This window comes from Anabas testudineus, chromosome 3, assembly GCF_900324465.2.
Source record: "Anabas testudineus chromosome 3, fAnaTes1.2, whole genome shotgun sequence".
NCBI classification, from domain to species: Eukaryota; Metazoa; Chordata; class Actinopteri; order Anabantiformes; family Anabantidae; genus Anabas; species Anabas testudineus.
This window is the reverse complement of record NC_046612.1, coordinates 4,397,922-4,412,034: the sequence shown is the minus strand read 5'-3', so window position 1 is coordinate 4,412,034 and position 14,113 is coordinate 4,397,922. Positions and strand designations below refer to the sequence as shown.

The 14,113-nt window shown below is 41.6% G+C and overlaps 1 protein-coding gene across 2 annotated transcripts; it reads right to left on the bottom strand.

The window, feature by feature from the left end:
- Positions 1-229: 229 nt before the first annotated feature.
- urb2 (URB2 ribosome biogenesis homolog) lies at positions 230-14,067 on the bottom strand. Of its 2 annotated transcripts, none has more exons than XM_026378494.1 (12): positions 13,999-14,058; positions 12,977-13,167; positions 12,618-12,794; positions 10,708-11,837; positions 10,465-10,603; positions 7,849-10,381; positions 7,304-7,464; positions 7,071-7,181; positions 5,437-5,679; positions 3,802-3,898; positions 2,452-2,585; positions 230-588 (listed from the first exon to the last, which is right to left on the bottom strand). In XM_026378494.1, exons 2-12 carry the CDS (start codon positions 13,100-13,102, stop codon positions 391-393), a joined length of 5,049 nt encoding a protein of 1,682 aa, XP_026234279.1. In that variant the 5' UTR covers positions 13,103-13,167; positions 13,999-14,058; the 3' UTR covers positions 230-390. The 2 variants fall into 2 exon arrangements, with proteins under 2 accessions (XP_026234279.1, XP_026234277.1); XM_026378492.1 differs by having other exon boundaries at positions 391-588; positions 12,977-13,132; positions 13,999-14,067.
- Between the last annotated feature and the right edge of the window lie 46 nt (positions 14,068-14,113).

Sequence of the window (14,113 nt, the reverse complement as noted above, 5' to 3'; positions counted from 1 at the left end):
CTAACTTCTCCAAGAACAAGACACTGAACCTCAGGTTGGTCCTGGTGTGTGTCCTGTAGGTGTTTCATGTAAATAATCACTTTAGATAAAAACATCAGTGAAATGACTAAGATCAGACTCAGATCTTGTTCCATTTCCAGCCTCTATAATAGAACTGTGTCAGTCCAAAAGCAGCTTACCACAAACATCCTGTCTGTTTCTGGAAGTGACGCAATAAAAGACGTTTGAGACGAGTTTGCATATAAATTTATGTGTCAAATCATTAAGTTCAATAAAAAACAAATAATATCATTAACACAACAATGAAACAGCACAGCTCAAGTTTATCCACATTCGTTTCAGCATTAAAATAAAATAATCTGAATTCAACTTTCTCATTTTTTCATTTATTCAAACGGTGTACTTTTCCTCTCCTTGTCTCTGTGCTTTGTGATAGTGGGTGTAGCTCCCGTACAACTCGTTAAACACCTCCCTGACTCCCGTTGGCAGTCCGGCCATCAAAAACTTGATATCCTGCTCCATACACAGGTCCAGGATCCGATAGATCCCCTCAGTTAGGTGCAGCTTAACGTCTGGTCGGAGAGTAACCTGAGGTGGCAAGTAAGAGGGAAGTCATTGTTCATATCTATTTTCTAAATCATATCTTTGTTTCACTGACCCAGTTAGACCAGACAGCAGAGAGCTTCACACTAACCCACTGCAAATCATTTCAAGCCAGTCTAAGTACTGCTTTTCACCTCATTCTCCTCAAGAGTGGTTTTAAATAACATGCTATCTATCTATATGTTGAGGGGAATTAGCACATTAAAAGGGATCCATAAAATACTGTAATGATTTGGTCTAATGTGGTTTTTCTACAAAGAAAATTCTAACTTACTACAATTCCTAAAGGCATGTCACCATTTGCCCTTCTCACTAAAACATATTTGATCTTTGAATAGTTTAACTGCTCAAAACCAGTCGTCTCCCACTTTACCTGCATATAACTTACTTTTTAGACGGAAATTCGTTTCTTAAATATTTGTGATGTCCCACATCCTGCTTGTTGTATTTAAGTTTTAAAGTAAGCTCAGAGAAACTGAGCTGAATTCATACTGTAGTGTTAAACTGTGCTGAGTTTCAGATTTGAAACAAACATACAGTAAGAAAACAGTGGAATAGCATTCAATTAGTTAATTATGACACATGGATGAAGAAAATCATTGTAGAATTGGCATATTTTGTGTTATTGTCATCAAATTTGGGTTATTCACAAGCCCATAGTATCCTTTGCCCATAAAGATAAACAGCCAGTTATTTAGACGCACTGCTCTGTTGTTTCTTACACTTTCACAATAAGCCAGAGGATTTCCTTTTGGCCCACACTTTATTTATCTCATACAGTCACTGTGGTTAAGGAGCTAAAGTGATTTTAATGTGTGTATGTCACAGGCATTTTTTTCTTCAAAATAAAGGTGAGCAAGCATAAAAATCTTTTTTTCTAGCTGCAGCCTCTGATGTAGTAATACCTGGCTGCTGCATGAAAGGTTCAGTTCAGGCCTTTTAGAAACTGTTCTGACACACAGACGGCTAAATCACCTCTGACTTACAAAGAGGTCCATCTCTCTGAAAAGCCCCAAAAGGCACAATATGCAGTAAATCCAATTTTAGGATTATTAGATGACTCACAGAGTTCAAAGAATTCAAAATTCTTCCTGCCTGTCCATTAATCCGTCTGTCTGTGCGTCTGAATGGATGGGTACATTCATGTCTTCACCACACTGTGCGACCCTGCTGGAAACTGCTGAGTCAGGTCGGCGTCATGTTAAATACATGCCTGGTTGCAGAGAGGAGCAGTGTTCACAAACCAGACGTGACTCACTGCTCTGTGGGAGCATCCAGCATGGAGTTACAGTAATCCTGGACTTATTCACATTTACAGTCTGGCCAAAGGAAACACTTCTCCGACTCTGCGCCTGCGCGTCAGCGTCTCCGTCATTCTGCTTGGCTGAATCGCGCCAGCTCAACACGCACCACCAGACAAAGTAGACTGGATCAAAGGATCAGCTGAGCTCCTGCTGCCTCATTCATACATGTATAAGAGGGTGTGTGTTTGTGTGCATGTCTTTTTGTGGTTTTGTGGACAAACATTAATTTGGTACAATCATAACTTTAAAAGGCTGTTTGGAGTTTAAAACTTGGTTTTGAGCTTCAGGTTAGGGTTAGAGTGTAGGAAACGCATTGGTATTATTATTAAGACCAAAATCCTTGTGTTAAAATGTGTCACTCCCAACTGTAGAAAACCACAGGGGAAGATAGATGTGTTGGGAGGAAGAACTCACGTGACTTTGTATGATACTAAAAGTTACGTGTTTAGAAGATCACTCACCAAATTTTAAAACCATGAGAAAGAATAATTTTCCAAAGTTAATCACAAAATAAAACACAGTGAGTGTGTGAGTGTGTGTGTACCTTCTGCAGCTCCGTGACGTACTGAGCCACCATGAAGACTGACTGAGAGGTGAAGCTCTCAGCCATGGCAGCGATGTGAGAGTACATCCTCTCTATCAGTCTGGAGCACTGGAGATACACGTCACTGTCTGTGCCTTTAATAAAAAACAAAGGTAATTCATTAACCTGCTTACATATGTGGCAAATTAAATTTCTATACTTGGTCATGATCCCCGTGTAAACATAAGGAGAATCATACCCAGGACTTAATTATTTGTACCTAACTTTTATACTTTCCTATAGTTGCTGGATCTGCCGACTCAGTTTGAGTAACATGTTGCTAAATGTGATGTAAATGAGAAATTGAGAAAAAACTCAATTTTTTCTGCTTCCAACAAGCATGCACGTGCAAAACAAAAGACACTGCACTGCACTGGAGTGGCTTCACATGGAGTGTAAGTCTGCTTATATTTATAGCAAGCTTGCCTAAAGTCAAACTAAAGCTGAAAACACAACCCCAATTCCAAAAATGTGGGACGCCGTGGAAAATCTACATAGAAACAGAAAAAATGTTGGAACCAAAGGCAACAAAAGGCTGGAAAAATCAGCAGTACTGGCAAGAGGTGGAAGAACACTTTGCAATTAATTGGTTGGGTATAAAGAGAAGATCTTAAAGAGTCAGAGTCAGTTCAAGTTCTGCTTTTTCACATCTTTGTTCATCATATCTTCTGTATTCATTTCCTTTCTTTGATAGTTGTTATAAACTTGCAGAAAACAGAATTCAAGTGCAGCAAAAAAGGAACAAATCTAAAACTAAATACACTTACAACATGTTTATACAGTCGTCTAATTAATGTGTAAAGAAGAGTTTCTATGGCGACTAAGTACAGCTTTTTGCAACAGATGTCAGCAGTTTACAGTAGATTTAGACAGAAAAATGAGTCAATATTTAAAACACTCCTTCTCTTAACATTTCTCTATTTCTGAGAAGCTACTACTGTTGAGTAAATAACGGAAACTGCCAACGGTGTTGAAATAAGACTGGGCATTACACCCACTCCCTGTCAGCTTCAGTAACTTCCAGTAACAGAAAGTAGGAAGGTTAATCTCCTCTTTAATAAGGCATCTAACTCAATTTCAAGCTCAATCTCTGAATTTCTACAGCAAACTGTGTTCAGGTCAGACCTGCACTGACAAGTAGACAGAAGTAATTTACTGATAATAATAAAAGTATGAGATGAATGAGGTTTAATTATAAACTTTCTTCTAACTACTGTAGTTGCACTACAAACTCTGAATAAAAACTAAATCCCTAACTAAATAGAATAGTTGTCTCCAAAAAGTTTACTTGTCTGAGCCTTTCAGTTTTACCTGTGTCACCGTCTCCTCTCTGCCGACCTTCCTGCATGATGGAAGCTACCAGGCGGTAGAAGACATTTAGGAATGACGGGGCTGCATTCAGCATCACCTACAAAAACACGCAGAGTACAGAGTGATGGTAGAAGTAGTAAGTGAAGCTTAATAACTAACTGAACCATCTTTGGCAGCAGATGGTGCAGAACATTTCCCCTTAATGAAATGGTTCAGACAAAAGACTGGGTTTGAATATTTAATTCTGCAAAACGTGATATATGCATAGAGAGTGGTTAAACGTTTAAATTTTTTTTTTTTTTTAACGTTTTAGCTTCAAATTTCAGATACATCACATCATTCAAACTTCTCGAGCCATAAACCTTCAGTTCAGTAAATGACTGCGGTAAAAGTTGGACTACAACAGGAGCTATGTTTGCATTTCTGTGCATACCTCTCCGTCTACTCAGGGCTCAGTGCACAGAGAGAGAATGTAAATGAGACGATGATGAAGTCACAAGCTCTGCTTGGAGCTCACTAATGGTTTCCATCGACTTACTAAAACTGCTCCATGCCAGCCTCCCCCCTCCTCTCTCCAACTCACTCCCCACTTCTCTCCTAAAACCTTCCTCTTGTGTCAGATCTTACTCTTCTGCTCTCCACCTTCTGCTTCTTCCCTCACCTCTATATCACTTAAAGAATGTCTTGTTCCCTTTCTCTCCTTTCCTTGCACTACTTCACTCTCCTCCTAAGTTTTACCTCACTTCTCCTTCACCACTGTCCTTTGTCCTCACAAACATCTGATGTCACTTAGCTGGTTCTTTCTTTCTTTTATCCAAAACAGCTGTGCCACTTCTGTTCCTCTCTGCCCCTTTTTCCTAACAAAAACCTGTCAACATTTCTCAGTGTGAAAATGAGAAATTATCACATTAACACCAGAAAAACAAAAGATCACGTGAATGTGGATTCATTTTTACAAGTTTTACATTTCTTGTAAACATATCTTTCCAAACTGAAAAAGTCATTTCTGCAGTTTGGGCTAAGTGCACAAAGTGTAAACTGAAAATTTTGATGTTCTGTGGGATTCGTGCAGCTGCAGCACGACTCGTGAGCTGCAATATCCTCTGGTTTACAGCGACATTCCTCTAGGGCATCCTGTGGGCTGAGCAGCTGAGTTTAAGGCACATGCTGCATTTTCATCATGTCATGCATTACACAAGGGTGTATGTTTGATTTCATAAGTGGAGGGGACACCATGGAGTCAGGAATTATTTAAAAGTGAAATTAAGACCTATTATATTGGTATTATAAAAGGCTGAATTTAACTTTGAATTTCTAATTAGATTGCTCTAGCTGAGTGAAACAAACACCAATTGCTTTGGTTGTTTGATTGTCTTATCATATGATCCTTATCTCGCGTGCAGCTTGAACTGCAGATAAGGGCACTTAATTACACCTATGTTTTAATTGTGCTAGTCTAGTGCTAGATAAGACACTATTTAATATAGTTTACACTATAGTGGTTCCAACATTTTCTGATTACATGTTCGGAACACAAGGTTAAAAGCTGTGGTTCCTTGCTCATGTTACTCAGACATTTGTGCTGAATGTTTCTACACCCTTCCCTCACTCATTCACCCACGTGCTCCGTCCTACCTGAGGATGACACTGGACGATGGCAAACAGCGCCTCATGCACAGCCAGGAACGCTGACTGGTACACGTGTGGGCTCAAGCGGTCGAGGGGCACGGCCTGCAGCGCTCCAAGTACAGAGACTACATGATGCGGGTTGACGATGATGCCCTCCCCCTGTCGTAGCAGAGATGTCAACGACATCACTGTAGGAACAGTGAAGGGAAGGGTCAGAGAGATGTCCTGACCAGCTGATCTTACCAGGAACTGTACAGAAAGTTAGAGAGATAAATAAATACAGACACGCATGATGTGTTTTAATAAAGCGAGACAATTAATTAAAGCTTCACTGAAAATTTAATATCAAACAGCAGACAGACAGGCTGTTTAGATATTAGACCTGATTCTTTAGAAATCACTGTATGATAAAGCAATTTTTAAATGCATTCTAAAAACATTAAGGCACAGACTGCTGACATATGGACATAGTGAGTGTGGGTAGCAGAGGACAGAACAGCATGGTTAGCATATTAAAGTAGGTTTGTGTGTGTGTGCGCGTGTGTGTGGTGTGGTTAAGCAGATTGCTAAGTTGCCTGTCTGCTCCACCCAGCAGGCCTAAATGACCAAAGAAACCTCAGTGGAAATTACAATGAACAGCCATTCCAGCGGAAATAAGCAGACTGTTTGTCATCTGGCTTTCAGAGCAATTACTACTGATGGATGAAAAACACAATGTGAAATATTTCCAGCACGGTACCACTCTGTTTGTCTTAACACTGCACTGAAAGTTATTACTGAGCATTTCAGCTTTCTTCCTCTCCTGTGTAAATATGAAAAAATATTTTACATACAGGATTAAAAAAGTCTAATGACAGACATTTGGTTTGACAGTTTTAGTCAATTTGCTTTTATGTGGATGTGAAGCACTTTGAACTTGTCATTGTGTATTAAAAGTGCTATTTAAATAAAGCTGACTTGACTAGTTGCTGGACTCGTCCTGAGCACTACATGAACCTGGAATCTTTGTACAACACATATGTATGTGTTTGCTAAGAGAAAAGCATTTAACAAGTCTACCTCACATAAGATTAGATTTAGAGTCACACGTATTGATTCTGCGTCTGTGTGATGGCCACAATTGTTTAAGAAAGCAATTTTTTATTTATCTGTCAGACGGAGACAAAAGAGAGAAGTGTAATTGTATAAAGTAGCAATCCCCTGCCTGAGCTACAACATGCCAGGGTTTTTGACAAACTATCATCAAAACACCAGCTTGGAGAACAGAGGGAATCACTGTCACTTCATAGTAAGAAGCTTCTGAATTCAAATCTGTCACCCACCTGCTTAGGTGGGTTTTGTCCGTGTGTCCATACCAAACACATGCAGTTTTGCTTCATCAGCACCTCTTAATTACCAGTAGGTGTGAGTGTGATGAATGTCTGTCTCTGTTTGTCAACCCTGTGATAGCCTGGTGATTTGTCCACGATGCACCCCACCTCTTGCCCACTGTCAGCTGGGATCAGCTCAATTCACAAAACAGTTTTCAGTATATTCATGTGTGTGTATCTGTCTATTGTATGACTATAGCTGCTATATGACTGTGTGAGGAGCCTGTGTTTGAATAACAATAATAATAATAATAATAGTGTTTTTCTCACCACTATAGCTGATATAATCTGTGGTGCAATGAGCCACAGAGCTTTGGAGCAGGCTTCAGGTAGCTGACAACAGGACAGCAGCTTAGTGATGGTTACAGCAGACAGCACCTCCTAGAGAACAGAAAGCAGGAGGTTTTTCATTCATGAATAGAAATAATAAATTAGACAAAACTTCCAACATCTTCTGTGATTTTTATACATAAAAAAACCTAAAGGAGTGTTTGGGGTCTCACCCTGTAGTTTCCAGTCCTCAGCTTGCACACGTCAAGTCCTTCTCTGATCATCAGGAGCAGCAGGTTGAACTGGCCTGTACTACTTTTCTCCACAAGGTGGCGTAGCAGGTCCTGCACAGCTGACTCCACCTCACCAACATCATCTGTAGAGAGCCAAGAAGCTAAACATAAAAATAAGAGTGTTACATACAGAATAATTTAAATATAAAACAAGTTAAAAGTGTGAACAATGTCATTATATAATACAAATTTACAATAAATGCAACACTGGCAATGATAATAATGATATGTGTCATTAATGTAAAGCTAAATACTTAAAGGTGCTTTGTGAAATATCATGTCTCAGTTTAAAAAAACCCTCGAAATAGACCAAAGGTCATATTTAATAGTGAGTTCAACATTTAATGTCCACAGCAAGTCGGCAGGGAATAAATTCATCATGGTGAGTTGTAAACTCACAGTCTGTGTAATATACAGAGGTAATTAAAAAAGGCCAACGTTGACAGATTGTTGTGTTTGTTCTCAAACATAATGTACTCTTGTACCTGTCAGCAGTCTGTGCACATTCTGCAGTATCTGAACGTACAGATCATCCAACTCTCTTCCTTCCTTCTCCTCCTCTGCTCTCTCCTCCGTCTCCCTGTCTCCTCTTGTCCTCTGCACTGCTTTGTAAAAAGTGGAAAGGAAACTGAGAGAGGACATCAGGAAGTCCATGGGCCTGGGTGCAGAACTTAATTCTCTAAGGATCTGTTGGCAGAAGCCCTGATAAAGGGTCCTGTGGTGCAGGGTGAGTTTGTTCTCAACCTCCATTGGCAGTGAGGACAGTTCACAGTGCAGCATGACAGTGACAGTGTCCACCACAAATGCCTGACTGAAGATGCTGGCTGGTTGGATGGCTGCCTCGCAGGTAGACTGGGGCTTCAGGACAGACTCGACAGCTGGTCCCAGTGAAGCAGTCGTTCTTGTGAGCATCTGGGTCAAGGTTTGATCCATTAGCTTGTTCCTTCCCAGATTAGACGTCATTGCCTGGGAGAAAGAAGTCAGCGATGCCAATAAGAGATGAACAGGCAAAATGGAGGCTCCTGGATATGGTTTACCTACAACTGCTGCTGAACTGGGTGCAGCAACCTGCCGGTTTGTTATCTCTTTAGTGGTAAGAAAGGAGGCAAACTGGTCCAGGTTGAGGCGAACGCTGCTGTTTCTGTTTATAATCAACTGCACCAGGGTCCTGATGAAGTCTTGAACTGCTTTGATTAAATCCAGCCAATCGGAGCAGCGTGTGGCTCCAAACCTTCCACTGCTGCTATGCCAGAGGAGAGAAGACGTGGCAGCCTGTAGCAGAGAACCACCATGGATGAGTTTCAAAACACCTTGGAAGTTTCTACCCTCCTGGAAACAGGTCAGAATCCTGAGCACTTTCACCAAGAATGCAGCATCATCACCAGAGTCAGGATGATCTGTAGCCACTGGGTCTGACAGACGGGAGGTGGAGGTGAGCGTGAAGAACAGAAGGAGGAAAATGGAGGAGAGATCCTCAGAGCTCATCGCATCTGGGTTTAGATTTGTTAAGATTTGGAGTAAGTTCAACAGCTCGTTTGTCTGTGTATGAGTTAGAAACACAAACACTTCTCCGCTCTTAGAAGACGCCAATATATCCTCAACTATGGTCTCTTTTGTTTTAAGTGTGGAAAGAGGCTGGCTAGAATCTGTTCCTTTCTCTTGAAACTTCAGGAGCGTAGGACAAACCTTAGGTGCATGTGCTTCCACAAGAACACTATAAATCCTTTGTGTGAGGGAAGAAACTGTGGCAGAGAAAAGTGAAGGCAACTCAGCAAGAATTGGGCTTTGGAGAAGCTGTGAAGATATGAGGGAGACAGTCAGACAACTGGGCGGCTGGTCCTTCCCTCTGTCTGTCTGCTGGCTGAGGAGTGAACTGACAAGAACATTTGCAATGCAGCCCATGTCTTCCTCGCTCAGGTAGGGAGCAATCAAAGGCAAACTAGTTGTGACAAGATACCAGTGGGCTACAGGGTAGGAGCTGGCACTCGCGCTGTCTATCTGCCTGTCCCATTCCCGCTCTCCCTCCAGACTCCCCTCGAGCTCTGATTTAGCCAAAATAAAGTCTACTGCCCTGTGTAGCTGTGCTGTAGTGCTGGATTCACTACGTAGGGAGCTATCTAACAAAACCTTCTTCACCTGCTGTAAAGTGAGGAGTTTAAGCAGCAAACAGCTCATTGGGCTCCAGGAGGGTGACGGGTAGAGATGTGCTGGTAAAATGTCACCAGATACAAGACTCTGAATGTGACTCAGGACTGAAGCATTAGCTTGATCCTCGGCCTCATGTGCAGCTACAATCTGGGATGAATCAAGAGATGTGTATTTACTACAGTGGATATCAAAACAGGTATCCACTTCCACCCAGGTGTATCTAAGAAGGAGAGCAGCCTCCTGGGTCTTCTGTTCCCACAGCGCTCCCGGTTTGGACTCAGACTCTGCTTTCTCTGACTCTCTAGGGTTCAAAGTCTTTTTGCCCTTCCTTGGCGTCTTTTGCACTGAACTTATTTTTGTTTTTACAACCTTCTTTCCTGTTGACAAAAGCTCAAGTAATTCCTTGACTAACTGCTGCATTTCCTTCATCAGAAGTTGACTCTGCCTGACTAAGGGAACAGGAGATGTATTGTCCAGACTCTTCAGACTGAATAAAACTGCATGAAGGAGCTGGCTGAGGGAGAAGAGCTTCAAAGAGGCGTCTTCTTTATCATGGTCCACTTTATCCTCTCTTTTTTCTGCCTTATCATGTCCATCAATCTCCATCTTCTCTGCCTCTCTTTCTTGCTTTAGCAGGTCAGGAAATATCAATTTCCTGATGCTTTCCAACACTAACTTGGAGATTTCAAGGCACTGGGTTGGTGGTGCATCCAGGAGACATGTCCTGAGGGACGTGGAGACCACCTCAGACAGCAGAGGAGGTCGGAGTTCGTCCAGAGCTGGCTGACAGATCACAGACAGGAGCTCAGAAAAGAAGCGAGGGAGCTGACGGAGCTTAGTGTAGGTCTGGAGGAGACTGCACACCATGATCTGTTGGGATATAATGGGTTTTAACAATTTACTTCTGCGTAGATATGGAACTTTTTATAATGTGAAATAAGCTATGTCAATACCTGTCTGGCCCGCTGCACTCGTGCTTCCATGCATTCAGAATTAACCCAGGCTGTAGATAACAGCTGGTCAAGGTCAGGTTCAAGAATAAGATGGTTTAGACTCAACAGAACCTTCAAACAGCGGTACCACGCTGGGATACTGAAAGACAACATATAAAAGTTTGTTTAAATGAAAACCTATTTGTCAGTTATACTGAATACAAAAACTTAACCAGGAAGTGAAGCACACGAGAGGTTTATTACCTTGCTTGGGCCTGGTTGAAAAGCATTTGTGCCAGAGCCCTGTAGAAGTTCAGTTGTACCTCTCCGTATCGTATCCTGTCCGCTGCTACATTATAAATATCAGCTGACAGAGCCTGGCTTAGCAGGGACTCCACAGCCAGTAGGGCCAGGCTCCAACTCTGTGGCGAACAAGGAGAGGTTGCTTCTTCTACTTTGGCAGGTGAGGCCGAATGCCCATTGAGATTCAGATCCAAAGCTGGGACCAATCTGATGAGAAAATAGAAACACAGCATCCTCTGCTCCTCCACGATTCCTTCTCTTCCTGTCCCATAACTTTCCAGAAAGAATTTAAACAGCAGTGACAAAGTGTTGGACTTCACACTGTAGCGCAGAGACAGCTCACAGTAGCCCTCAGCACTCAGTTTGGACAGTATGGCACTGACTGGCTTCATGGGTCCTTTGGTACCTACAGGACCATGTTTCCCAGAATCCTCTTTGCATGGAAAGAGCTCCTCCTTGTAGGACGCCATGTGCTCAGACGGGAAGAGAGCTAAGTGGAGGATGGAGTCTATCTTGGCACGGATGTCCTTCCCCAGCTGCTGTCGGAGACGTAAATGTGTGTGAGATGGTGCCAATTCCCCGGACGTCAGCAGGTGTCTGAGTAACACCAATGGTTGCATCAGGTGGTTGGTTACCATAGTAAAGACTCTATTAGAGTTGGCTTGTTGTCTCTGAACGGACAAGTAACAAGACGACACCTGAAGTAGCACCTCAAACAAATTAGGTGAATGACGGTTTTCTTTTGGCTTGAAAGAAGATGTATCAGTATCTAACTCTGGATGATTGGTGGTCTTGTCCAAAGTTTCCAAACTGGCAGCAGGACACGTTTGAAGACATTCAGTCACCACCTGATCTTGACATGTGGCAGACTCGGACATCAGTGGTTCTGTGAGCAGAGGCTGCTGTAGTTCACGGCAGGCCAAAAAACAGACCTTAGCCAGTAAATCAACCATGAGTTCATACTTGGTGGTGAAGACCGATGAGAGCACAGGAGAAGAGAGAATGCCCTGACACACACTTAGCATGGTGGATACACACACTGATGGCTTAGAGTCAACACACGCACACTCCTGGAGTCGGTCAAGCAGCAGCTAGAGGCAAACAGAGGAAAAAAAAGGAGTCAACAAAGTCTTCATAGATAAATGTCAATACATTCTATTTGTAAAGTTTGAAGGTGCATTAGTTAAACAGGTGATTAACCAGTGTAGGGTGTGAACCAGTGTTCTTTAACTCTGACCTAAACAAATCCCTCATCAAACCTTTTATTCATGCTTTTGGATTAAATTGGCTAAAATCTCTCTGACACTACAAACACTGGCAAAGACTGATGATATCAACAAACACATGAGGTATTACATATAAACAAAGATGGTCAACAAGCTTAAATGTTCTGAAGTCAACAAAATAACTGCAAATGGAATATTTGCACTAGTGCACTGACGACTCAGGGGGAACTACAAGTTCTTTGTAGCGCCCAAGAAGTTAAAGTAAGAATTTGTGTTGTTTTTTGCAACTTGAGAAATGCTCAGCCTCACACATTGTTGGTGCTACTCTGTATTCTGTGACCTGCAGCAAAGCTTCATCTTTATCTTCACGTAACATTAAGTCAATCATGCAGCAAAACATCAGACTGAACGTTTACTGACATGTTGTGTGAGGACATGGTTAATGTAATAATGAAAAGACCAAAATAAAAAAAGATGATTCCATAAGGGATTTGAAAAGATTCTTGTTCCGACAGAACTGAAAAACACTATTTAACGCCATCTCTAATCCAGTGGACAATCACAGGAAGAAGAATGTGCAAAATAATTGTGGTTGCATTCAAAACACCACTCTGTTCTAGTCTTTTACTGATGTTTTGAATGCACCTGTGCCATGCTGTGTCTCAGGCTGATGCTCTTTCCTTGCTTGAGAAGTGAGTGGAGCTTCCGACTGTGTACCAGGTCATCAAGGTAACACCACAGGCCTTCTAAAACATGGTGAGAAAACTCCACCTTCTGATTGTACCAGCCTGTCAGAGCATGGGTACACCAGTCTAACAGCACCTACAGGGGGAAAAGGTCAAACGAGAGATGTATAAATAGACAGTAGACGTTAACATGCTGATCTTTTATTTCTTAAATTAAATCTTAAACTTGAACTGACTTGTTCATAAACCTAAATTAATGAAACAAGTGAAAAATACTTTACAATTCTTCAAGGTAAATGTCGGCTCTGTTCTCTTTACCTGTTCCTTATTGGGCAGCAGGCACTGGGAGGAGATCCAGGCAAAACGTGCCAGTTTCAGCTTGTCCTCCCACAGAGTCTGAGGACTCTTTAATTTCAGATGAATACCTGAGTAGATGGCAGCCATCGCTGCAGCTGGTGCTACTGCTGCCCAGGCCTGGGGGGCCAAGCAGAAAAGGAAGGAGTCAGGGCCTGATGGAGAGACATAAAACCTAAATGTTATCTGAAGGAGGTGTATTATTTTGCTTCAGTAGTGATGAACTATTTATGCAACACCTCTTCGTAAAGGTGATAATGTTCAGTTTTTAACAGTTTTAACTGTTTCAGAGGCACATCCATGCCTCCATCCATGGATGGAGTCTGTGCCACTGTTGAACTGTGCTGGATCTTACTCAGGTGTTACATCTTCCAGTTCTTACTTAGATCATGTTACTCGTGTTACATGCTGATAAATGACGATGAAACAATCAGAATGTAATTATCAAGTTCTCACCAATGTTGAGGAATCAAAAACAGATTTAAAGGTTTTTAATATGCAGCGGACAAAATATATATATACATTCAGATTAATAGAAGTATAATTAGGAATTATTTCGTTTTCTTAAGAACAGCTATTGCCAGGTTTAAATGACCTCCTGAGTCTCCTGAAAACCGATTGCAGCTACGTGAGTCGACTATGCTAACATGATGTCCACAAACTGGGGAACCGAACTAATCGTATAACCAAATTCTTCACAGGCTCATGCATCTGTAATGGTAATAAATCTGTCATTTGTCAATGTTATATTTTCTCATGTATTGTTCTACCTGTTTATGTCTGACTCAGCGTATTAACAGCTTAAACTGTGATCCCATCAAACTATTATTACAACTAGCATTGGAGCACTAGCATGTTCCTGCTAAGCTCGAAATAAGCTAACACTTAAACTGCCAATCGTCTATATGCACGAAGACCATCACCGAGCTTCAGCTCTTCATTTATTATAATAATTAAAGTTGTATAAAGTAGCATATTAGACTTACGAGGAGTTTTCAATCTACACGTGTCTCCTGTTTTCAGATTTGGATGAACTTTCAACTTTAACCCTGTCGCTCCGACCAAACCAATCAACAGTCGAGCTAAATGGATGGAAAACTG

Bases quoted from the DNA above. Each gene is read 5' to 3' on its own strand.
- urb2 (XM_026378492.1), bottom strand. From the start codon at position 13,102: ATGGCTGCCATCTACTCAGGTATTCATCTGAAATTAAAGAGTCCTCAG. The intron at 12,795-12,976 runs GTAAAGAGAACA...TTCCCCCTGTAG, and splicing joins TGCTGCCCAATAAGGAACAG to GTGCTGTTAGACTGGTGTAC. The intron at 589-2,451 runs GTACACACACAC...TTGCCACCTCAG, and splicing joins ACGTCACGGAGCTGCAGAAG to GTTACTCTCCGACCAGACGT.